We start from the raw sequence: 25,925 nt of genomic DNA, 5'->3' as shown, positions 1-25,925 counted from the left end.
CCTGCTGAATATGGCAAGGAGAACAGCTTTTCTAGGCATCACATTTTGTCTTCCTACCAAAGCCTTCATCGCGCTATTGATCAGGAATTGAGTTGCTCAGATGACAACGGGATGTTTTTACTTCCTCCGGCTCTACTTTTCCTACCAGGAACAAAAAGTATTCTTCTCACTAAAGAGATTGTACATCAAAGGCAGCATAAGATAAAATGCATAAGAAATACTATGAGTATGTTAAATATCAAGTGCTAAAATGCCCAGTTTTTATTAAAAGGCGATGCTATTATATTGTTTCAAGATTTTGATAGCTAGCACTAGTAGTATGCCAGGGGACTTCTAGAACACTTACAAAAAATTTAAATTATGAAAACATAAATAAGTTATTCCTTAAAAAATTGAAGCAGCAGAAGTTAGAAAAAAGTTCCTTATTTATTTTTTATAATCTGTTTCCCTCTTTGTTGAGGGAAACCTCAACCTCCTTAGTTGAACATCAATTCAATAACAGTGAGGGAAGCAAGGGTTACTTGTAGTGTCTTTGAAAATACTATGAAGTTTCGAAGTTACTGCTGTTATTTTCAAGTTTAGGTATAAACATCATCCACCTAAATGAGCATTTTTACTGCAGCAGAGAAGAGTTCATAGTCTCTTCTGAAGGCCCCTGACACACACTTCTTCCACCCCACCAGGTCTGACGGTTCTAATGCTTGGCAACGCTCATCAAGGCATCTTCCTGGAAACATGGGAGGCTTTAATCCAGTTTCTGTGTTTTGCTTTCTCCTCCTGGCCTGAAATGCTAAGCCCAGTTTGACTTCGGAATGTGCAAAAATGTTCACAGCTGAAATTGCAGCTACATGTACCAGGAAAGGAAAAGTGAGAAAGAAACCACATACTACCGTCTGCTTCAGCACTCCTACTTCTTGTGATCAGGACCAAGATTTTTATGTTACTGATTATTTTGTGTGTGTGTGACATTGTAACAGATTTACCAGCTTGCCTCTTGCATTTATGCTTGGCCAGGGAGGAAAGGGTTCTCTTTCTTCCAGTGGGACTCTTTCTTTGGTTTCCTTCTGCCTTTCTTCATGCCACTACTCCAATGAGCACTTCTCTAGCCAGTGTTTTTTCCCTGCCTAGTTGAACGAAGGATTCCTACTGTCAGAAGTGAAAAGGGAAAGGAGCTCAACAGAAAGAGGAATCCAAGCCCAGCCCCTGTCCAGCAGGACTCAAGACAACAAACAAGTGAATAGCTGCTGGATGAGACGTTTTGGTGATACAAGAAGAGAAAGTAGGCTAGTTTTGATAAATGAGTAGTGAGAAGAAATGAGAAAACGGGGCTCACTTAAAAGCATGTGAAGCATCATTGAAACTTCTAGGCAAAAAGGACATTGTTCTGAGCTAACAAAGAACATCTAACATAAAAAGCTTGTCTTCTAGGAGGAAACTAAAATTTTCATATTTTAGGCTTATAATTAGAAGCTGGCTAGTTGCTATGGAACCGCTGCCAATTTACAAACAAATACACACTTTTAATACAAAATATACAGTACTCATTTCTCCCTGCATTGTATATTGGTTGCTAAACAGCAATTCACAGTGTTTATGGTACTTTATAATGTTTGTGACCTTTGTTTTTTTTCTGGCTCCTTCACATATGGTAGACGCGACTGGAAACTGGAAGTCTGCGAAATTAGACATGCACAACTTCCTTCTGTATCTGGACATATGTAAGGTTGCTGTTCTGATTTTAAACACTGGGTACAGACGTAATGCTCATGACTGCAAGAGACTAACAGCACAAACAGTTTCCCTACCCCACTCTGGATACGCAGTGCCTCTGTGAACGGTACTTCCACAGGTTATTCTGGTGCTAAAACTCTCTGGAGCAAACACTGTCAGTTTTGCTGCACTGCGTGTTGTTTCGCAATTTGGGTTTATCTGCAAACATCCTCCTTGCACAGAATGGGGAACATCACTTGAGCGACCTTGAAATGGAAGCCAGCTTGGATCCTCAAAATAAACAAATTAACATAATGCAGAATGACCAAGTTGTTACTTGCTATAACACCAGGCTCTTGCTATCAGGCTCTAGTTTTAAAAGCCCTACGAATGTGTTTAGCTGCACAAATGCTAAGCAGACTTTCTAAGAGCATGTGTGACATCGGTAAGGTTAAAGGTTCACCCTGCCTGTAAGCAATGTAACTCGGACACCTATCTCTGCTTTTGCCCTGTCATGCAAGACTCCTTGGGGTCCCTGGATGAGGCTTCAGCTAAGGGACTGGAGGATGAGACCTCCTCTGAGCTGCATCTCTCCCTTAAGGTGAGTATATTCTTAATCTCTGCGCCATGTACCAAAAGTGAGGTGGACGAAAGTTGTGTCAAAGTCTGGGTTGTAGCTTTTACATTCATGTTAACAGTTTTTGTCATGGAGTCTTCTATTTAGACTCCATGCTCCATGTGGAATGAGGTCAAGTGCATAATTAATTAAGACTATTTCATAGAATCATAGAATCATAGAATCATAGAATCACAGAATAAAGTTGTTCAGGTTGGAAAAGATCTCTAGGATCATCAACTCCAACCATCAACCCAATACTACCATGACCACTAAACCATGTCCTGAAGTGCCACGTCTACATGTTTTTTGAACACCTCCAGGGATGGTGACTCGACGCCTTCCCTGGGCAGCCTGTTCCAATGCCTCATCACTCTTTCAGTAAAGAAATTTTTCCTAATATGCAATCTAAACCTCCCCTGGTTTAACTTGAGCCCATTTCCTCTCACCCTATTACTAGTAACTTGGGAGAAGAGAACAACACCCACCTCAATTCAGCCTCCTTTTGGGTAGTGATACAGAGCAATGAAGTCTCCCCTCACCCTCCTCTTCTCCAGACTAAACAATCCCAGTTCCTTCAGCCACTCCTTGAAAGACATGTTCTCCAGACTCCTCACCAGCTTCACTGCCCTTCTCTGGACCCTCTCAAACACCTCAATGTCTTTCTTACACTGCAGCACCCAAAACTGTAAGTGATTTAAAACCTGCTGGGTTCCTTTGGGTGAATATTTACAGGCAGCTCATTTCTTTCCACCTCAGCACTCTTGACTCCTCATCTGTTTAGGCCACATGTTACCGCGGGGCTAGATGCAGCTGTGAGGTTGATGGGGAGGAGTTACACGGTGGTGAAGCCAATTCTTTTCTTACGCCACATCGGCTGGGCACCACACTGAGCAGCACTGAGGCAGAGGTGCAGCCCCTTGCCTCCCTCTTGCTTCTCTCCTCCCCTCATCTCGTTGGAGAAAGCAGCCTTGGATTGGGCAGGTGCCTGTTTTGCACCTTTCCATTGCTGATCCTCTGCTCACGTGAACTCCTTCTGCAATGCAGATTTTACAGCTGTGTTGCTTTTCTGTTTTTGGGGTTTTTTTTAATTGATTTTTCTATTCATTATTTGTACAGGTTTTCTTGCACATCATAAACAATTTCAGTACAGTATAACAGAAAGGATAGTCAATGCAGTGTAAATTAAGAAAATCTATGACGTAACACCTGAAAATTATTTAAAAGAAATCATCTCTATATAGATCGACACTTAAATAAGCACTAAAGCTCCAGTTCTTTATGATCAAACAGGTTAAGAAGCCCTTTTCACTGATGAATCACTGACTTTGTTAGAGTGCTCTGCAGCATCCTCACCTGGTACTCATTTGATTCACAACATAGCAGCCTCTTTCTGTTACTCCAGACTCGTTACAGTGAAGCTAAATTATTCTTACACTTTCTGGCACTATTTTTCTTGTAATGTTATCAACAAGGCGGTTGTGTGTCTATTCGCAAACACGCACAGTTTTGCTTGATTTTCCTTTTTAAGCTAAGCTCGACTAAAGCAAAATGCAAGTACAAATATAAAACCTGCAAGTAAAGGTTTGAGAAGCCGCAAGGTTCTCCTGCTGTTTATACGTGTGTGAATTACAGTACATCAGGAAATCAATATTCCTTAGATGGTGCTTGTGCTTGGCACTTCATGGTGAACAAACATTAGGTAAGACAATATAAATGGTACAATCCTTATTGATTTCTCTTGACTGTGTAGAATGTGAAAGCTGCAGCCACAGTTAACACTTACTGACAGACTCATCTAAAGTTTCAGTGCTATTTTATATTTTTATAGTTGTCCACGCTCAATTGATTCCATTAAGTTGCTAGACACATTTCAAGCCACCTAGATAAGAAAGAAAAAAAATAAAAATGCAGTGCCTGGAATGAGATGCTGCTACTTTGTGCCTAGCAGGATGAAAAGGTTAAAGGACTAAATTGTGCCTGGATGTTAGAAGGAGTTCTCCTTTATTTCATAGAATTGTTATTGTTTTTAATGAATGGATACTGTGAGTGATGGATAGATGCATTTAACTAAGTTAAAACAATGAACGAGCAGTATAGAGCAGAAATGTCTATGGGGAAACTGTACTGGAAACTACCAACGTCATAGACCCTTCCCAAACAAACAAGTAAAAATTCCTCATAGTTCCACCTCTGACTGGCGAAACTGCCTCAGGAAAAATAAATAAAACCTCAGATGGGCTTTAAAATCTTGAGTTTGGGATTTTTTCCATCTCGTTCTCCTCTTTTGATTCATGATGCACATTTTAAATTGCCTTTTTATAGTAATTTACACAGGTTTGTTGTTGTTGTTGTTTGTTTTGTTTTTCCAAAAATAGCAAGCTTCTCAGACAAGTCAGGGAAATTGGACAGCATGAGAAATTCTGAATATCAGGGGATGAGATTTAGTGCCCTGAACAGTAATTCTCTATTTCCCTTTTATACCTAAAGAGCTCTTTTAGCAAGATATCAGAATATCTATTTCATAGTTTCTTACTCCCCCACCAGGAATATGATTGAATTAGTGTGAAAAAGGTGTTAGACACCCATTCCATGAATATTAAATGCAGACTGGACTATGGGATACATAATGTCTTGAGAAACCCCTTTTTCATATCTTTTTGGGTGGTTTGGTACCCAACAAGATGGAAATTCAGAAATTAAAAATGGCATTAAAAAAAGAAGAGGAAAAATTTATCATATCAAAACCAGCTAGAGTGTTATGGTTTCCTCTAGAGAAAACACTCTTAGCTACTGTGTAAAGAGCTTACAAAGTGCTGAATATTCTGATCCTGAAGCAGCAAACTCTGAAGCACATGCTTTGCTTTAAGTGTGTTTTGGTCCTATTGATTACAACAGTACTGAGCTTTGTGCATAATCAGCACTCTCTGAGAGTGGGCACCACTTTTCTCAGCATATTCCAGGAGAAAAAAAAAAAAGAAAAATTATATACCATATGAAATCAGATGGAAGTTACATTTTTTTCACCTTTCAAATGAACTGCAGTTCTTTTATAGTGATTTCTATCTCCAAAAATGAGGTGAAACTACTTGAAAACATCAGGAATTTAGCAAACTTTGAAAAGACTCTGAACAGTACATTTTCAGGATGTTGCTTCTGCCTTGCAGAAGAATTTTGTATATTTGAACATGTTAATATAATTCACTTTTTAATTACATATTTGGTGACCACCTACAGTTTTCATTAAAATTCTTTATTTTACCAAAAAAGACAGGACAAACTGTTTTAAAATGACAAGAATGTCTTTAGATCAAGAGAAAACTGCAGAGTGATTCTCATATCCAGAGCTTTCTATTTTTCCTACAAAATATTAGACATATTTAAAGGCGTGTTAAGACTTTGGTGAAAAACTAAAGAGCATCGGCAAATCTCAGTACTGCTCAGCTTTTCAATTGCTTTTCTACTTCTCAGTTCTTTTAAATGGTTTTCTATGGCAGGAACATTTTTCTTAATTAGTCACAGCTAATTAGTGTTCTGGCATAGACAAGTAATCAGAAATGTCAGAGCTGCAAGGCTACATCTCCCTAATCCTTTGATAATAATTTAGCCTCCTGGGAGGGCCTCAAGCTGCGGTAAGTAGTGGCTGACAATAAGGCAAAATTAGGTGGGCAGCAGACCATTAGGATAGAAAAATAAAAAGCACTACCAAATCCTGCTGAGCACCATCAGGCAACTAACTACGCTGCCAGATGAGGTGCCTGTTTAAGCCTGTGTTGTTAATTAGCTGATTCTACCAGACCTGCCACATATGTCCAGGTGCATCATGCAAAGACGCGTATTTCTGGGTTTGCGCCAAAGGACAATTTTGCGCTGTGATCAAATTTCAAGAATCTGAGAAAGAAGCCCACATATTTCTTGAAGATTATTCTGAGTTATCAAAGAAATAAGAAGATCAACAAGCTACAATCCATTTTGGTTGGGTCTCTTTTAACTAATTAGGCACGGTCCTCTCATGTTTCAGAGGTTAGGATTCTAATGTGGCCTTTAACCAGTCCTACCTAGTCTCAACTTGCTGAAGTTGCCTCAGCATATAATCCAGATCAAAAAGTAGACCTTTTGTCAGATCACACACTTGCAAATAATTACATAACAATGAAAGTGAAGATCACTTAATAAAATTAATGTGACAGGAAGCAATCTGAGAACAAGGAAGAAAAAATCTCAACTGAAGTTTTCTAGAAAAACCTTGAGTATTAAATACTACAGTAATGGTGCCTTCGAGGTAGACATGGACAGTACAATGAGTTGGTACTACAGAGAACTCGCATTTAAAGCAAATGTTCCTCTTAGCTGTGTAACACCTGCCAGAGATTAACCCATTTGCCAAGGAGAAGCATTTGCACATTTTTAACATATTTTCTTTATAAAAGGTCAGAAAACTTCTGGAAATGATGCAGCTGAATAAAGCATTCCCTAAAATTGTGCTTGCACGTATGATGGCAAGCAGAAATTAATCAGACAAGTACTTCTTATCTCCATTTAGGCTTAGAACGAAGTACACGACAGAGTATCTACAGAGAATAATTACTACCTCAAATAACTTCAAGTACATCATTGATCTTAATTTGTGCACCCCTGCTACGAATGGAAAAGGAAAATAATGGTTGTGATATGGGAACACAACCAGCATTTAATTCACATTCCGGACAAAACACAAGCATCTTCTCAACAAAAAGAATATCACATTATACCTGAAGTTTTGAAATACAACAGCAAAAGGAAGCTACAGAAATCTGGAGTGCTTAAGCATTTACTCATAAGGATGTTCAGCCTGTCTGCACTCCAAAGACAGTTGTATGAGCTCCTTGCCGTTCACGTCTCACACATCGCCTGTTGAACTGCACGAGACCACAACCCCGAGGACGTTCTCCTACAGGAGCCGTCCCTGTGAAGTCAACAGGACTACTTAGTCACACCTCACCAGAGGAATGCCTGCAAGAGATGGGCCATCAAGGCCAAAGCCAGTATCTGCCAACATCTGCCAACAGGGACTCGTTTCCCTTCCAGGATGCACACCCTGACTATTTTATATATTTATGGTACACTCGTGCACAAGTTTCTCAGAAATTAATGCCTAAAGAAATTTGAAAACTTTTAAGTTGTATCAATATCGATGTGTTAAACCTGTTCTCTTAAACCATTCCTCATTACTCAAAGCAGCAAACATTTATTGCATAAAGATCTCATTGCACATATAGTCTTAATAAAATTGGAATCTACACTGTAAGTTTTCTGCAGTAGACCCAACAGAAACGTAGCCCTTAAGATAGTGCTTTTAATGGCAAATTAGGGTTTCTTAAATGAAAAATGTTTGAAATTTTTTTTTTTCTGTTCAGATAAGAATATCCATATTTCATGTACAATTAACAGATACAAGAAAGTGAGAATCTACTCAAGTGGCACTTAGAAACTGTACATTACAAAGTAAGTATTACACTGATGTTTCAAACAGTGCTTTAGGCAAAACGTTTTACCTTTTTTAAGGTGGTTCATTAACAAAATCCATTTTGTTTTAAAGGAAGCAGTTTTCAATTTATGAGTCTAAAGAAATACAAAATACTCAAGAGTTCAAGATTTGTTAGTCTTGTCTTAAAAACTCAGGTAGAAACAAGAATCTAAGTCTAGTTAGTGATGATGGTTCAACTCCAGGTGCTCCCTTTGGGTCCTGTTTGGGGGCTGGTTAGCTCAGCTGGTTAGAGCATGGTGCTGATAACACCAAGGTCGCAGGTTTGATCCCCGTTCGGTCCCCACGTGTTGCCTGATCTAGTTGAGAGGTGTCCCTGCCCATGACAGGCTGGATTAAATGATCTCTAAGGTCCCTTACAGCCTAGGCCATTCTATGATTCTATGATTCTATGAGTCTGTGATTCTATGATTCTACGATTCTACGATTCTATGCTTCTATGATTCTGTGATTCTACGATTCTACGATGCTATGATTCTATGATAACCTGGAATGTTTATGGACACAGCACTGCATTTCTTAGGCTTAATGGTAAAACTCCCATTGGTGTTGGTAGTGTAGAACTGGATCCCACTGGAATTTTGTAGTTGGACATTTTTTACACCTGCGATCAGATACACAGCCCTATTATTCGATAGGCTGCAGAAACATTCTTATATCATCCATCAAGCAGATTATCTTTATAAATAAGAAGAGATTTAATAATAATTAGCAGTATTTTAGATTTATTCTAGGTTTGTGTAGTTCTATTTTGAATACTTTATTTTCCCATTCATCAACTGCTACTTTTACAGACTTTTCTGGAAACAAGTATTTTTCAAACTCTGGTTAAAAAAAATTAAAATACAACTTTGCTTCTAAAACACTTTACTGAACAATATTTTAAAAATGAGTTCTTGGCTTAAGTGATTAAACATCAAAAAAGTTTCCATAGGAGACTCTTTTAATCGTGATCTCAGAGGTCTTTTCCAGCCTCAATAATTCTGTGATTCTATGTAATTCTGTGACAATTTAAGAAGCTACCTAGGTCACTGCAGCGTTAATGGTAGAAAATTTTTATTAGGGAATTCTGTCCCCATGTATCTTTCTTGCCTTAGTTTACTTCAGTGGAGTGTGGGAGTAAAAGGAATCACCTGGATCATCCATTGATGAATCAGGAATCATGAACATGGATCAGACGTTCAACCTAGAGCTACTACAGACTATCCACATGCACAATGCATTACAAAACCTTTCAACTGCTCTTTAACATCTGTGCTGTTAAAACCAAACAAAACTGCCACATCTGGAATATTGTGTCCAGTTCTGGGCCCCTCAGCTCAAGAGAGACAGGGAACTGCTTGAGAGAGTCCAGTGCAGAGCCACAGAGATGATGAAGGGAGTGGAACATCTCCCTTAGGAGGAAACGCTGAAGGAGCTGGGTCTCTTTAGCTTGGAGAAAAGGAGGCTGAGGGGTGATCTCATAAATACTTATAAATATGTCAAGAGGGAGTGTCAGGAGGACAGAGCCAGGCTCTTTTCAGTGACGTCCAATGACAAGACAAGGGGCAATGGGTACAAGCTGGAACATAGGAGGTTCCACAGAAATATTAGAAAAATTTTTTTCACTTTTTCACTTATCTCCAGAGAAGATGAGAACGAAAAGCACCTAGAAGCCACGTTTTTCAGAGGAAAGGAAAAAAATAACCACTTTGCTTCTACTGCATGATCAGCAGAGGTACTGAAGCAATGGTTTAAAAATGATGCAGAAAAAGCTAGCAGCCCATTCTTCTTCCCAAGTCCCCTGGAGATTTAAGACTCTCTCACTGGATGGATTTGTATCACAAGCTTAAACTCCTTCTCCTGATTTTCACATTTTGTATAGCATGGCAGTACTTTTCCAGGCTTATCAAGCACTACCATAAATCAATGCACACTTTTTTGTCTTCTCCTGAGTTTGGGAGTTAATGTGACCCACTGGCAGACATTTATAATTGTATCAATGCTATTCTTAAATTTAAATTATCTTCTTTGTCATGTACATTACTCCATATGATAGACATCCTCTTCTCTTGGTCACTATAATAGCTGTTACATATAGCACCCCTGAATCAAGTCAATGAAATCTGCACATAAATAGTTTGCAATCACACATTTTTTGGAATTAAAATAGTGTCTGAGGCCTGATCATGTTTACATTTGTAACTAACAACTGTAACACACAGAACAGTCATCTTTTCTTTCTTGGTTATTCTAGATGAGGTTTTTCCCTGGCTGAAGCATAGACGTGCCCTTTTCCTATTTTGCTTGGCTGATGATTTCTTATCTGTATTAATCTCAGGAAAGGTGAGCTAACACAGTGAGATGCCTTCCTTTTAAATTTATGCACACTATGAGTTTACATATTTGTTAATGCATTTACCTGAATCTGTCCAGTTGGCTCTATCTCCTAGTGTGCTGGTGTGATACCACCAAACCCAAAGAATAATAAAGATACAGATAGACATTTGATACACAGAATACTTATCATGCACATCTTTTTCCTTTCCTTACAGCTACAGGTATTGACCATGACAGAATACAATGTGTACTACCGAGTAAAAGAGGGAAAGGAATGTTTTTGTGTCTCAAAGGCACGTGCTCTGTCATGACTTGCATCCATCCAGGAGATGTTTCCTTGTGTTAAGAAGCTTGATTGCTAAAACGAAACTTGGAAGAGGTCCTCGACCTGTGCTAACCCAATTGCACTGAGGCCCTGTCCTTGGGTTAGTGTGAGTTGGCCTAATCCAAAACCATGCCAGGGACCATGCTGATGACTTAATGGCATGGGTGATCCCTTGCTAGTTCTCAGGCCTGTGCCCAGGCCCTGGCCAGTTTACTGCTATGGACATAGTCTAAGGCCTGGTCCAATCCCACTACATCAACAAAGTCAATAGGGTCTCCCCAGTGAGAGTCAGACTTGGCCTTAGGCATGTAATTTTCTTAACATTCAGAAGATTACAACATAAGCAAAAATAACCCCAAAGAAAAACAAAAAATAGAAACTTGAAAATGAAACATATGCTTGCAGATTCAGTGCAAAAGCAAACTGAAGCAGAAGTTGCTAATATGGTTTTAGTACTTTGTGAAGGTGCCAGCTGGATGGATGATAATTTTTCTACCCCTGCAGGGCATCAAAGCTTTTAAAAAATCATTCTTTTCACACATATTAGCACTTAGCTTATTAAAACAGATGATACTTTTTTTTTTTTTTTGTAAAGCTGCCTGGGAGTGTCTGGAAATATAAAATCTGAGAGAAAAGTCTCATTTTGACCACCCAGTCTAACAAACAACAAACACTGACATGACATACCATGGCTGAGAGTCTATGTTATGGGACCTTCTGTGACTGCCACAACTGTAGTGTCACAGTAAAGACTGTGAATTGCTGTTATGAAAACATTTGCTGTAACTTGCATAATTAAATGAAACTGCCAGCAAAGCTTTCTAAAATACTTAGGAGATGACACACAAATAAATACATTTCAAAGTCTGTATTATGTTCCAGAATTTGTTTTGCAATAAATTCCCTGCACAATGCCAAAGAGGACTTCTTCCCCTGTTCAAATTTCTACATAATTACAAGTGACTGACATAATTGTCATGTAAATTGATCCAACTTTATAACAGAATAACTTTTATTTTAGACATATTTTATATGTGCAGTGCTTTGAATTTATACAGAAGGTACAATTTCAACTGTCTACAGCTTCTCCTTCAGACAACTCGGAATGGGACATACTAGACGTAAATTAGAGGTCAGAACTTGAATGAACAGAAATATGCCTGGGAGGGTTTCTAATGGCCTTATAGGAGAGCCTTGCATGAAGGAAATTTTTGTAGAGTAGGTGATCATTTCTAGCAAAAAGAAAAGGCATCAGAGTAAAGGAATGAGTGAAGGGAGGCTGCAGAAGCCAGTATTGGAGCTGAGGGAAATTATAGCAAAGATTCAGGCTGGCTAGCAACATGTGGACCTTTGAGGATGACGTCAAGGATTATTCTGACCTTGCAGAAGTGGGATTAAAGTTTCAAAAATGAGTTCAACAAGTTTGACCAACTTTAAGAATTTATAAGTCTTCAGCTAAGAATTCATAACATACTATAAGTCATTCCATGAAAGTAACAGTGAAATCCATAGATGTACCTGGCATAACTGGCCTCTTTCTGTATATGAGCAGGCAGTGATACATACAAATTCTTTATTCAGTTAGGGAAATTAGGTCTGCAACAGAGTCCACAAACCAAACCAATCCAGTTTTCTCCATTAGCACATTAAAAATCAAAAGACAGAATAAAATTAGACTACTCACAGTGGAAAAATGACTATTTCAAACAATAATCTACCAATTTTTTTTATGCCTTCCATCACTTAGAGGTTTCAGGCAGAAAATGACTAAAACAAGGCCACCCTTGACTGCTGAAGATACTAAATAAAAAGCAAAATAAAATATGATCAACAAGGAAGACTATCTGAATGGTTTCTTCAGTATTATCAAAATGCAGCTTATACCTTCTGATGTAGCAATGACACCAGCAAGCTTTGCAAGAGTAGTTACTTACATCAAATAATTTCTCTATGTACATTTCCTCATTGACCTTTTCTCGAAGTATATCCTGGTTTTGTCGAACAAACATAATGTAGGTGTCTGCCAGATCCATCCCTGGTTTCTGTGGAGACATAAAGTAAGAGGAGAAAGTAGTGGGAAGGGAAAGAGACAGACCATTCAACAATTGAGATTTAAAAAAAATTATACTTAAATGACAACTGAGATTATGTTACAATGTTCACACACGTAGAAACTGTATTTACTAAATCTGCAGTGAATTCTGGGTTAACTACCAAGTTCAGGAGGGTTCACTATTAATAAAGTTCTCAGTGTTATAACTTATGGATGCTTTGAGACATAAATCTAGATTGCCACACATAATATATTGAAGTCTTTACTCTGGTAATGTCAAAAGCAAGCTTAGACATTTTCCCCTTTTTTGTTAGTGAGACTCTCATAGCTACTCCACCTCCAAGGCACAGACCCTTTCAGAAAATGGTTAAAAAAAGCATTCAGTTCAATTTTCATTGCTTTGCATTTATAGCAATTTGCTTCCAGTGTATCACTGAATTTTGTGTTTTTTTCATTTGGAATTCAAACCAAGTTCCACCACTTCCCTGAGAGTAACAGCACAAAAAAAGTAGTATGAGAGTAGGCCTATACTCCTGTTTTTCTGAAACTGTTGCACTGGCACAATCAACTCAGAGGATGACTAGGGAAGGAACAAGGCTGAAATATTTCCATTTTTGTACCCATCTATGTTCTGTATGAATAGCAGAGTAGGCATAATTTGCATAGAATCATAGAATCATTTAGGCCAGTCAGAGTGGTGGCGGAAACTGCCACCTCCTGCTCAGCTGGGACAAAATGTTGCTCCACACTAAAGCCCCTAAGAGCCTGCAAACACCCTTTCCTGGCAGTGTAGGCAGAGCTGGTCAGTAGTTCACCTTTCTCTAATAGGAACCAAGAATGAATATAAGCACTTTGGAAAGTCTTCTGTAAATGCTCTTTGTGTGAGCAAGTTTGTAGAAGTATCGCTTGCTCCCAAATAATAGTTTTTAAAGCTCATGGCATGCAAAAGAAGGTTAAGTTTTGTAAGCCTTAGCACAAAGCTATTTATAAAGGCTTCAGATTTGTCTAAGACTGACTCTGTAGAGAATAATTAACAGCTCTAGGAAAGGAGGACAAAAGCAGTTATACTCAGTCCCTGGATTCCCAGGCATAAGTCATCTCTATTCCTCAGAAGCCGTTATTGTCTGAAAATATTATACATATTAAGCTATAAAATATTTTAAAGGCTTCTATGCATAAACATGCTCATATAGGTAAAATATTTACATATAATTTTACATTAAAGCTTCCTTTCTAGTCTACAAGTGGATAACTCTTAGAATCATAAAATGATAGAAGAGTTTCAGTTGGAAGAGACCTTCAAGATCATTGAGTCCAGCCTTTGTCCTAGACCTTTCAACACCACTAAACCATGTCCCTCAGCACAACATCTACCTCTCTCTTAAACACCTCCAGGGATGGCAACTCAACCACCTCCCGGGGCAGCCTGTTCCAATGTCTGACAACCCTCTCAGTAAAGAAATTCTTTCTAATATCCAACCTGAATCTCCCCTGGAGCAATTTAAGGCCATTTCCCCTTGTCCTATCATTCGCCACTAGGGAGAACCGACCACTCCTTATTGTCTTGTATGTAATATATTACAATGTAAATGAACAGGCCTGAGGACAAGAGGGAAGAAGAGGTGCCCTAACCAATACCTGTCCAGAAACTGCCATTACACTAATAGGAGGAGAGTTTTCTCTCCTCCCCCTTGTCCTATCATTCGCCACTAGGGAGAATCGACCACTCCTTATTGTCCTTATTGAGTTTTCTCTCCTAAAAACTGCACTAAGTGAAACCTCCTGGATCATGACCTTCATTGCTTTTTTCCTGAACCTATCATAGACATGTATAGGACTCTGATCCAAAATAAGATTTTCTTTTTTATTTATACATGTGCATTGACGGCAATTTCATTTCTTAAAAGTAACAGTCAAATGTGGAATTATGGCCTGGCTTAACAATCCTAGCATCTCCAAAACTCACAGTGAAATATTTCCTGCACATTTAGATTGGTCACTCCAGAGGCAATGGAAGCTCATTCCAAAAACTGATCACACACACACATACATACATACATACATGCCTGCAAGAAACACTCAAGAGGAAAGTGGTATCATTTTAGACTCACATCTGAGTTAGATACCTTGATATGAAGATGTACTATTACAACAGATAAAACAGTCTTCTGTTAGAAAACTTGGTTCATGGAAATAAAATAGATTTCCTTCATAAAGGTGTGCCTTCATTAAAACGTGACAAAAATGTTTTAAAACTAAACTAAATCATGAAGTGAAAGCAATTTAAACCAAAAAGGTCTGTATCTTACCTTGGTGTACTTGTTTGTGATTGTGCAAAAGAATACAACCAGTGCTGAAACCTTACGTACTTGCTAAAACTTGATAGGCAATTCATAGGAATTGAACTAGTTTTAACTTGGAGCAATAATGGGAAAATATTTTGAAATCTCCAGGGGTTGGTGAAGGAGATAATTAACAAATGAAACGCTAGTTATAGTTTAGGGATATATATATTCAAATGTATAAATGAATTTTCCACTGAATGCTAAAACCTAACAGTTCTCTGCTTTATGTAATTTATTCTTTTACCAAGTTCAGTAAAAAATATTCATCTTGCATACAGCCAAAGCTAGAAAAATAACATTTCCCATCAGCATTAACTCTCCCCTTATCTTTGAGATATTTAGCTAGTCTTGAAGCTGTGACATATGGGAATTTCACACCTAGTGAATATATTTTCATGTAGCTTGTGGCACAGGAGTGTAATCATTAAAAGAATATACACAAGTAAGAGTAACTGCAACAGCTGGTGACATTTACCAATTAGAATTACAGTTCTTTAAAACACTTCATCCTTCTTTAATGTGTGCAGGATAATTATCTTTGAAATTGCCGTGGAAAAAAAAATTAATTTTCCTTTTAAACAGTGTCTGCCTAGAGTAGAAATATGTCTGGTTAAGGAAGATTATCAATACTCAAACAGCATGACTCTCTGTCTTAAAAACTCACCAAAATCATTGCAAGTTAACCACCTTTGCTCATGGTGGGGAAAACACACATTAAACATAGAATGAAACAACAGTATAACAAATACTTCATTATCTCTCCCTATTGCATGCACTGAATGTTTTCTCTAAACATGCAAAAGAAGAAAAGGAAGCTATTAGGAGCATCAATACAGGCTTAGTGCTATATATTTAATGTTTTAACTTTTTTTTTTTAATAGGGATTATGTATTAAATGGCAACCTCTAATTACATGATCCTCTATTGTTCTAATTTGGATTATTAAACTTCAGGAAAAAAACTCCAAATAGGTTAATGTAGAAACCAAACAACAATTAAGAAATTGCACGTATCTTAGAAGACAAACAGAAACAGACATTTTCTGTAACTGTCACAGGGGGCATTTCATTACTAATATCAGACAGACTTGAGCTACGCAGTCTCCACATCTACACCCAATAGTAAAAAATTCTGCTCCTCTGAATCTCTGGCAGAACATCTGTTGAAGTTAATGGGAGAGTTATTTGCACATGTTTGGGAGAAGAATTTAACCTGCCATATTTATCTGGATAAGTGTAAAAAAAAAAGGTAGTCTGTCTGAAAACTTCCTCAAGAAAAAAAGTGTTTTCTTATGATAGATAAAAAGTTATTGTAGGTTTGTTTTATTCAGAACAGCAGACAAGATGTTTTGCCTATCTGAAAATGAAAGAGAACCAAACAAAGAGATGAATGGAGAAACTGGAAACACAAAGACATCAAATAAAATACCAGGAAATGAAGAGTTGTAAATAGGGTTACTTTGTCGCTGGTTACACAAGTAACTGAATACACTGGCGAGTGAATGAGTTTAAACAAGGGTGTAGGCTTCAGCACATTCTTTTTTAGGGTTAATCACTAGTTAACCTGGCAAGATGAACATGCTGTTTGGGAAAAAAAAAAGTAAAAATCCCTGTTAATTATATACTGCAAGTGCTCTTACTTCCTGCTGCTGCACCTAATCCCACAGGTGCAGGTTGTCTCTTTCACCATTCACTGGGAGGTGGGTCCAGATCGTCAGGCACTTTTTCATAGCAATGAAGTCAGCTAAAGAAGAAACAGCTTAACTTTCCCCCTTTAAACAGGAAAACACTACCCTAGTGTTTAGTAGTTTCCAAGATGATGTAGAAGTGGTATCGTGGGTGACACGCATCACTCCTACCTGCAAAATTTGCCTGAGGCACCTAGTCAGAAGTAATGCTGCCTTGATTTGATTTCCAGGCATTCAAATATTTTGCTGCTGAAATGTTTGCAACAAGGTTAATACTACCACTAGTATCAGGCTTTTCCTACAGGAGAGATACACCGAAGTTTCCGCACAGCTTTTGCAATGCAACAGTTTGTCACAAATCTCAATAAAAACCATGTACATTTATAAATACATGTCCTATGTTTATTCTCAGTTTGGCATTTGCCACAGAACATTTCTTAGCCTCAGAAAGTATTAAACAAACTTGTATTCTTGATATGACGAAGAAAAAAATTCTACTTTTATCGAGTTGCCATCCCGTCAAAGCATTAATGTTTCCAAGATGAGAACAGATGCTAGAGACTAACTATATAACAAGAAACTTCATCCCATTTTGTGTTTGCTCTCCTTTCCACCCCCTTCCCCTCCCCTGCATCCTGGAGAGAGACGTTTTAACTACAGCCTGGGCGTAACAATGAAATGAAAAGGAGTGATGAGCTGGAGGGGGCTATTGTGAGAAACACAGGAGCTCCTTATTCATTGTCCACAACCCAATGAAAGAGCCATGTCGGAAAATTTCACTGCCTGAAATTTCTCCTCTAAATACTGCAAGGCTCATCACTTGGGCTTTGGAATGACAGAATTAAAAAATAATGAAAATAGTTTTGGAATAGAAACTACTTGTACTCATGACAAGATCCTCACTCCCTTCATTTCTTACGAATCAAAACACAGAAGCCAGGCAGGAAGATGCGTATTTTGTCTAATCAGTCTATTACAAAAGGTAACACTTTATTCTCACATGGTTATGAAAAATAATATTTTGCTTAAATGAAGAAATACAACACGTTTTCCCTGCATCTAACACATCTTTTTGCAGAGAAAAAGCAACCCTGGCAAAAGTGAATTGTGTGCATTTTGAGAACCGTCATGCAGAACTTAAGTTGTGATTCTGCAAACACTTTTTCATATATGTGTAGTTTCATTGCAAGACATGCAAGTGTCTGCACCAGGATCCTGATTCTGTACTGCAAAAGGTCTTCAAAATGCTATAGTTCCTGTGAAGAAATCAGGCATTAAAATATGCTTCCTCCTCAAAAAATATGTATGTTCTACTACACTATTTTAACTTTCCTGCTGATTAGCAGACATTCTTCTGATCTCCATTTAAGCGGTCTCTCAAAAATTCTGCTGACTTGAAACAGGTGATGTAGGGCTTTCCCTCCAAGTGTTCAGTAGCTTGTTTTTATGGATCTGAAAACCGAGGGAGCAGTTCCCAGGTTTGAGTAGAGAGGGCAGGAGGAGAAGGAAGGAAGGAGAAGCCCTGAGCATGAGGATGATCACTGTTCTGTGCTCTTTATTTTAAGCAGAGGTCTCCAAGTAAATCCTGCTTAAAAATGAATAGCACAGTATAGGCACACCTGAATAAACATCGATTTCCCAGAAAAAGTCATTTACTTCTTAAAACCCAGCTAAACGAGGCCACACGGTCCAAGTGTGATATTTGGAAATGGAGATATCTGGAAGGCCCCAATGTGTACCTGCCTGGTAGGAGGCAGAGTTCCTTCTTCAGCCTCTCCAGGACCCCGTAAGTCAAATGCTGGCACATGTGTGAGGCCCCTTTTCATACCTTTGATCCCTGCATAAAGGCAAGAGCGGAGTGAGAGGCCTGGCATTGTGTGAGCTATGCACTGCTGGCAGCCCCGGGTCCTTCAAACGGCCCCTCCACACCCTGTACGACAGGTGGCCTACATGAAGTGACGGAGGATTAGGTTCCTTCTGTGCCCTCTAAATGACTGGCATAGATTACTGGCTCTTACAAAGGGATTTAAACATACCTTTCCAAACAAAAAAAGCGGTATATACATATGCATGTAACTGGATGCTCAATTTGTATGAGTAACTGCTCTTGGTTATATTTGTAAATGAGGCGAACGTGTGTAGAAATGACCAGCTAGAGACACAGTTATTTGTGTGCAAAACTGACTTACATGATGAGGAATTGAATACAATGAAATTATTTACATGACTGAGGAATAATAATCATTTGAGATTAACAATACGCATTTTATGCCCCAGTTCTACTGCATTTTTTCCCTGTTCTCATTAATTAACTGGCTTTGTGAATAGAATATTAAAACCAAAAAAAGTGGTAGAGAGGTTGTACATCTCTATCTCCTAAGGACTGCTTTGGCTTTAAAAGAAACTGAGAAAGAGTTTATAGAGGATTTGGGTGACTTTTCTTTTTTTTTAAAAAAAAAGAAGTAACCCAAATCAGCTCCTGCATTCCCAAACACCAAAAAATGGCATTAAAAAGAGAATAAATTGCATCCTTCATGTGCTACTTATACTTGTAGCATTTGTGTTATTTTGCTTTGAACATTTGGTTTCCTTCATGTGTGCAGCAGCCACAATTTCTTTTACCCCAGAGTCCAGTGCACTGTGACAATTGCCAACAAAAAGAGCATGAAAACAACTAGATGTTTTCATAATAATTTTTAGGAAATCATTGTTTTTACTGTTCTTAGTCTGACTTATTTTGCATCATTCCCACCACCAAAACAGACACAGTGTTCGTATAGCACTATAGGCAATGGCTGGGGAAAGCAATGAGAGCCTGTGGTTGTGTAAATCCTACCTCCTAAAGGGCATTCTGAAAAGTGGAGCCTCGTGTTGAATATTTTCTTAAACTGCTTAAACAAAAAAAAAAGAAGTGAAACTCTCTTGAGTTATTCAGAATTCTCTGGCAAGATTAATGAAAGGAAGGGTAGACAGCAGCTTTTTTACAAACATACCTGCCAAATGAACCGCAAGTCTGTGCCTACATTTCCCACCCTGGCCCTGAGAAACTCTTCTCCTTCTGGCGAATGTTCATCTTCATAGCCATTTAATGTCTAAACCCCCTCTCAATATTAATACAGTTAACCTTTTCCTCAAAATGACCAAGAATCATCCAAGACTGTCTTCCTCATTTTTTCATCCTTTATTATTTCTACTTCTATTTACCTTTTAACTTTTATATCTCCTTTACCTCTCATCCTCTCTCTGCTCAGTACTATGTTAATCTTCTAACATCTCTTTTCTCCAGTTAGTTTCTGGATATTTCACTATAAATCAGCATATTTTCCCCTCTTTGCCAAACACTGAGTCCAGCAATCAAAGATCAAAAACTTGGTTGAATTCACACACTCAGAAAAAAACCCAAAGGCCTTTAGCCTCTGGCAACCTCCTTCTCCCTGAGATCCACCAAGCAATCAACAGCTCTGTTTCAGGGACCCCAAGAATTACATTAAGGTGACCCAGTGAGATCTTCAAATGCAGGTGGGGCACGGGAGAATACACTCATCTGACAAAGTGCCATTTTGCACATTTGTAACTATATGAAAAGAAAGGGCGTACTCTGGTCATCTTTATGTCACTTCAGTATATGCAGCTATAGGTAAGGAGGGACAAGAAGAGATTTTAAAATGTTATCAGTTCAAAATACAGCCCTGAGAGGCATTGAATCAGCTCCAGCGCAGGCTTACTAGGTTACCGTCACACGATCAAGATCTTAGTGCAAATTCCTCACCCTGTGCCACCCCACTCTCCACTTCTCACTCCAGTTGTGAGCCTAGGGGATGACCTTGTAATGTGGCAACTTACAGCCTCCTTTTTAGTTGGAATTTGTATCTTTCACAACCAGTGATTTTAGATCGTACTGAGACTCGACACTCACTGTCAGTTGCGACACTAACACCTCTTCCTGGTCTCAACTCCAACCTTCACAAGGGGAAGAATGTGATAAAGCAAAACCAAAAAAACCAAACCCCAGCCAACCAAGCTCCTTAAACCTCAGAAAAACATCCTCCAGAATTTGGAAAACATTTGCTTACTCAGACCCAGAGCCTCCCTGAAGTACAGTTTGCATCTCTATTTGAAAACCGTAGTACTACAGTCTGGTTCACATCTTGGGCTGTGGGAAAGGTTGTGTGGGACAGCTGAGAAGCAAAGAAGCTGTCAAAATGCAAGAATCCTGACAGCCTGCTTATAACCTGGTTGCCTCTCCAGGCCAAGCAACACTGTTCAGTGAATGTGAGAAAGGCAACGGGGCTGCAGCAACCTCACTCCCAGCTCTGCTTTCCCCTCTCTTGGGAGCAGTGCATCCGTGTGTGACCTCACCCACAATATTCCCAAGCTTGTGGCCAAGGCATTTTTTTAGACTCTTCCTTGTTGCGAACTTCAGTGTCAACGTATCCAGGCCAATGGTGGAAGACTTTGATATCTTTCGAAACTTTTCTCCACCTTTGGAGGCTTTTCTCCGTCTTTAGAGGCTTTCAAAACTTGCCTGGATGCAATCCTGGGTAACGTGCTCTAGGCAATCCTGCCTTAGGAGGGGGGTTGGACTAGATGATCTCTAGAGGTCCCTTCCAACCCTGACAATTTTGTGATTCTGTGATCTGCTTCTCACAGATATTCCGTGTAACTCAGAGACTTTTTCATGTCCCCCGAATAAAGTTGCTGAATTTCTAATTTCTTCAGTAATTTTTTCTGTAGGCTTTTGAGTCTTAAGAGCCTTACCAAGGAACCTTTGGAGCTGCTCCACAGCACAATATATTAACAAAAGATATTCTAAATTAACTGGATTTAATATGAGGCCACTCCCTTGAAAGTAAGATTGGGCCTACCTTTTTTCCTTTCTATAAAGCACAACAACATTTATATAAATAAACAAAAAATCCTCACATAATCTAATAAAAAAATCTGAAACCAGAAATGTTTCAATTTGCTCTCTTATGAATAAAGCAAGTATAAAGATAACAAAATAACAAGTTACAATCCTCACTCTTCCACAACTGAAAAAGTGCACTGAGAACAACCTTTCTAAGCTTTGCCTTGAGAGTTACTTGTTGCTTGAAGGAAATGAAATGCCCTCTGAGGGTGGCTGTTTAAATACTCTTTGTGAAGCTATAATGAATCTCTGTAGGAAAGCAAAATGTCAACACTAAAAAATGTAAGCTAAATTCCTATTTTTTAATTACTATGAATACTAGAAAAAAATAAATTAAAAGGGTTGTACTTACAGGAACATCAACATATTTTGCAGCTGCTTTCACCTTTAGAAAATTTAAAACAAAAACACACAGTAAGTGCTTGCTACTACAGCTTGTGTGCAATTTCAGAATTATGCACAGGAAGAACAGAACCATTGTGAATCCAAACACTTACAGTGAATGAAACTAATGATGAGAAGAAAGTGCCTTCATCATATCTTGACAATTTAGACAGCACACCTTCTAACACTGAAACAACCTGGAGGAAAAGCACAGAGAAAAATCTAAATGCACAATATGAAATGTAAATATTTGGAATAAGAATATAATTTTTTCTTCCTCAAATTTTTATTGTTCAGCAGGGCAACGTAAGCTACAAATCTGATCACTTTCTCCATCTCGCTTCACCTACTGAGCGAACTGACGGAAATCACTAAACCACTGCAGAAGTAAAAACCCAACTTGAAAATTCTCCTATGGTGGGCCTGCTATCCAACACAACTTTGCTGCCGCTAGAATGCATGCTTAAATACAGGAGTGTGTGCACTCAGCATATATTTTGGGTACAGAGCACATGTTATTTTCTAGGACCACAGTTTTTAAGATCACAGCCTCAAAGATGATGGAGCACAATTGTTAAAGGTGGTGGTCTTGACATCATGTTTCTCTTATATTTGCTATTGAATAGAAAACCAGCTTTGATTTCACCCAACACTGTAATAGCAGTAGAGCTTTCTGTCAACATGTGCTGTTGAACTGCTACTACACGGCCAAGAAGGGACAAGAGAATGTATGCCCCAGATCTCTTGTATGGTGGCGTTCCTCTCCACCAGACTTTAACCTGTGATTCTCCCAGCAGTGTGACTCCTCGACAAGTGGCATGAAAAGGTGTTTTTTGCCAAAATTTATTTCTGATGAAAAAATATTTTATTGATTGCATTAATTATAGCCTTAATGTTTAAATTTCTCCAAATTAGCCGTAAAGCAAAGAAATCTCTTTCTCGTATCCCTCTGATGTTATGTTGCTCAAGTAATTCATGGTATATAACATAAAATATCTGTCATTCGTTGTATTTGTGCACATTTATTTTAGACATGTGAATTGCTTTCCAGTTTATATAAAGATAGTTTTAGAAGTCGTCCCTTGCTCCCAGCACAGTCATTCCCACAACCACTAGTATTATTTTATGAGTGTGAGGACAGAACGAAATTCCATCTGGCATGCTGTTAATGGGCACTGTAACAGTGTCACAACAGTGTCACCTCCAGAGGAACCGAGATCATCACTTTACAATAAGCCCTGCTCTTAACAGTTCAAGGAGCAGGAGCAAGTGCAACTCTGCATTTGTCATTTATCAATCTAGTCTGTCATATTTACAGTGATTAATTAGGACACCAGTACACGGGTGTCAATCAAGGAATAAAATCACATCATGAGAGAGAGTGGCAGTTGTTTCTGCACCACATGCATGGTATAATTACAGTCCTTTATTAGACCAAACACCAGCTTTCTGCTTTGCTGTTGCACGCCTGTGAGAAGCTGCTGTTCATACTTTAACTCATTTCATCTGACTGGCAAGGACCCCTTCTGCAGAAGGGTGTTCAATCCTACTGTGCAAAGATCCGCTATGGAAGGGGCTGGTCTCACGAACAACGTGGTGTCCACGGTGCCAGCTAAAGGTTCCAACACAAAAGAACAACACAAAAAGAACAGAGAGCAAAGTGTTGCTGTGTCAGGGACATCCATTTAACTGAAAGGCTTAGTTATGAAGCTGGACACTTGGTTTTTGAGACAGTGTACAACATGAGAAACTCTAAGAGCATTTCTGTATATATCTCACATTCTCTGAATTGGTTCCCTGAGAAACACTGTGCTTTGTTTCGCTGTTTTGTGCTATTCCTATGATTTGTTAGATGCTTTAGCTCGTAAGTCTTGTGTCCAAAATGCACAGTATAGTCTTTACCAAGTAAAGTCTCACTGAAGTGAAAGTACTCTTTTAACTTGCATAGTAAACTTTCAGCTAAAAACAATGATTGAAACACTTATTCCACTGGAACACAAAGTGAATAATACAGGGGAAAAGGGTAAAAAATAATAAAAATATATTAGATGAAAAAGAATAACATACATAGATATCATGCACATTGATGTGCATTTTTCCTGGCTAAAACCAAGAGTGAAACATCTGTACCCTCAGAGGCCTTCTGCCTTGAAACAGAAGCAATCACGATGTCTTTGGCATTTCCTGTCTCAAGTGAGGAGAGACTGGTTAAGTAAATGACACAGAAGATTTGCTTCCTGGTTTGAAATTTCAACCTCTTGTAATAGTACGTGTAATAACTAATAATGCAAATCCCTCTATATTGACAGCAGCTGTCTCTACAATTTCTTGTACATATATCCAGGAGGAATATGACTATTTTCTTCCTTCTTCTATAATCTCAGACATTAAAAAAAAAAAAATCAAAAGGTTTAACTTTTAATCGTATGGTTTGCTCTGATTAAATTCCCCTTTCATCCTTTTCAAGAATACTAAAAAACACGAACTGACAGCTTAGCTTGGAGAAATGACAGACAGCTTGTAAAATGCAAAACTGTCGAGTTGAGCCATTTGTAGTCTTGTTTACAACAAAATTTAACTTCAGAGAGGAAAACACACGTGATTTCTATAAGTTTATGCGGAAGTGGACACATTTTGCTTAAACTTCTATGACAATTGAACAAAGCCTCCTCTTCACCTCTTGTGCAATCACGGTGGGTGTCACTGTGACAGGAGATTCCTGCTCCCCCCACCCCCTGCCAGCAGGCTGTGACAAGTGACAACGAAGACAGGATGAAAATATGACCAGTCTTATGTTTTTGTCAGTGACTCACAAACTACAAATGTATGGCTTACTTCTCCTGTTTTGAAAATCAGATACTTCCGGGCAGTTTGGAATGCATATGTAACAAAAATTCTCACAAAATCCTTCTTTTCTGCCACTGTCTGCTGTGCCCTTAAACTATTAGGGACTGAAAGCTTTTCTTTTATATCAAGCACTTAAGACTTTTACTGGAGTAGAGGTGCTACAACACCACAAGACTTTGTTTAAGTTTTCTTCACTTATTCGCCAAGTCCCTATATCATGTCAAAACACAACTTCTTTTCAAATAAAAACCCTAAGAGTCAATTTCAAGAAATATCAGCTTGTAAAATATTATTAAATTTAACAGTTTGTGCAACAGAGTCTCATTAAAAAGTTACACTGACACTCTGGACGTTGACCATTTCTAAACACAAAATGTAAATACTACTTAGTGAGAGGAAGAAAGTTTTCACGCGAGAAAATAAACAAAAATAAAACACGCTTTTACTAAAGAGTCTATCAACATAATAAAGTTCTACCTGTTCTACTAGTTGCTAGTAGTTCTTGCTTATCACGGAAATACAGAACAGAAACTTATCTGATAGCAGGTTGCACAGAAATTGTTTACGTGATGTGTTATAAAATTTAATTTTGTAAATTCAGTATTTTTTACAAATCTTGTTGGTGTCCTCCCAGTTTCACTGTGTATAGAAAAACTCTATGATATTTATAGACAATTCAGAAGTTCAATAATTACACATATATTTTTCTGCTTTATTATAAATTAAAATACAAAATAGTTTTACCTTTGAAACAAGAAGAGAAATAATTTCTTTAACAGTTTCTTCAATCAAGTCATCTATTTTTGAATGGTATTGTTGCTGTATTTCAAAAGATAAAGAAGCATTAGCATGTATACGAACACACACTTTTGTAATAAGTCAGAAATGGTACAAAGCTGATAACCCTGCCAGATCAGATTTACTTAAAATTATCATTTTGAACATCAGAAGAACAAACCCTTGAAAACGATCCACCCAATCAACACTTTCTTACATTCTCTGTTGAAAATTTTCCCATGTACACTGTTGAGTTAAGCAGCTAATGGGGTTATTATTTAGATGAATTGAGTTCTTATTCTTATTCAGGCGAAGGAATGTGAAGGATACTTTTTGTCTTCTCCTATATAATTAAGGTGGCCATGTATTTTTTTCTAAAGGGTTGATTTAGCTGGAGAAGCAAAAAGACTAGAATAAGATTTAATTAAT

General features: G+C 38.2%; 1 protein-coding gene across 1 annotated transcript in view; it reads right to left on the bottom strand.

Annotated features, from left to right (window-relative positions):
- The window catches only part of LOC104273885 (calcium-dependent secretion activator 2-like), a gene marked incomplete at its 5' end in the record, with an annotated part of 51,673 nt that overhangs the window by 8,741 nt on the left and 17,007 nt on the right, over nucleotides 1-25,925 (bottom strand). Inside the window, 4 exons of the mRNA XM_009869354.1 lie at nucleotides 12,429-12,536; nucleotides 21,841-21,873; nucleotides 21,986-22,069; nucleotides 25,464-25,538. Coding sequence (XP_009867656.1) covers nucleotides 12,429-12,536; nucleotides 21,841-21,873; nucleotides 21,986-22,069; nucleotides 25,464-25,538 — 300 coding nt within the window. The remainder of the gene's footprint in view (nucleotides 1-12,428; nucleotides 12,537-21,840; nucleotides 21,874-21,985; nucleotides 22,070-25,463; nucleotides 25,539-25,925) is intronic.

The sequence above is a fragment of the Apaloderma vittatum genome, unplaced genomic scaffold (genome assembly GCF_000703405.1).
Source record: "Apaloderma vittatum isolate BGI_N311 unplaced genomic scaffold, ASM70340v1 scaffold6240, whole genome shotgun sequence".
Classification (NCBI taxonomy): domain Eukaryota; kingdom Metazoa; phylum Chordata; class Aves; order Trogoniformes; family Trogonidae; genus Apaloderma; species Apaloderma vittatum.
This window is presented reverse-complemented; position numbering and strand designations above follow the sequence as displayed.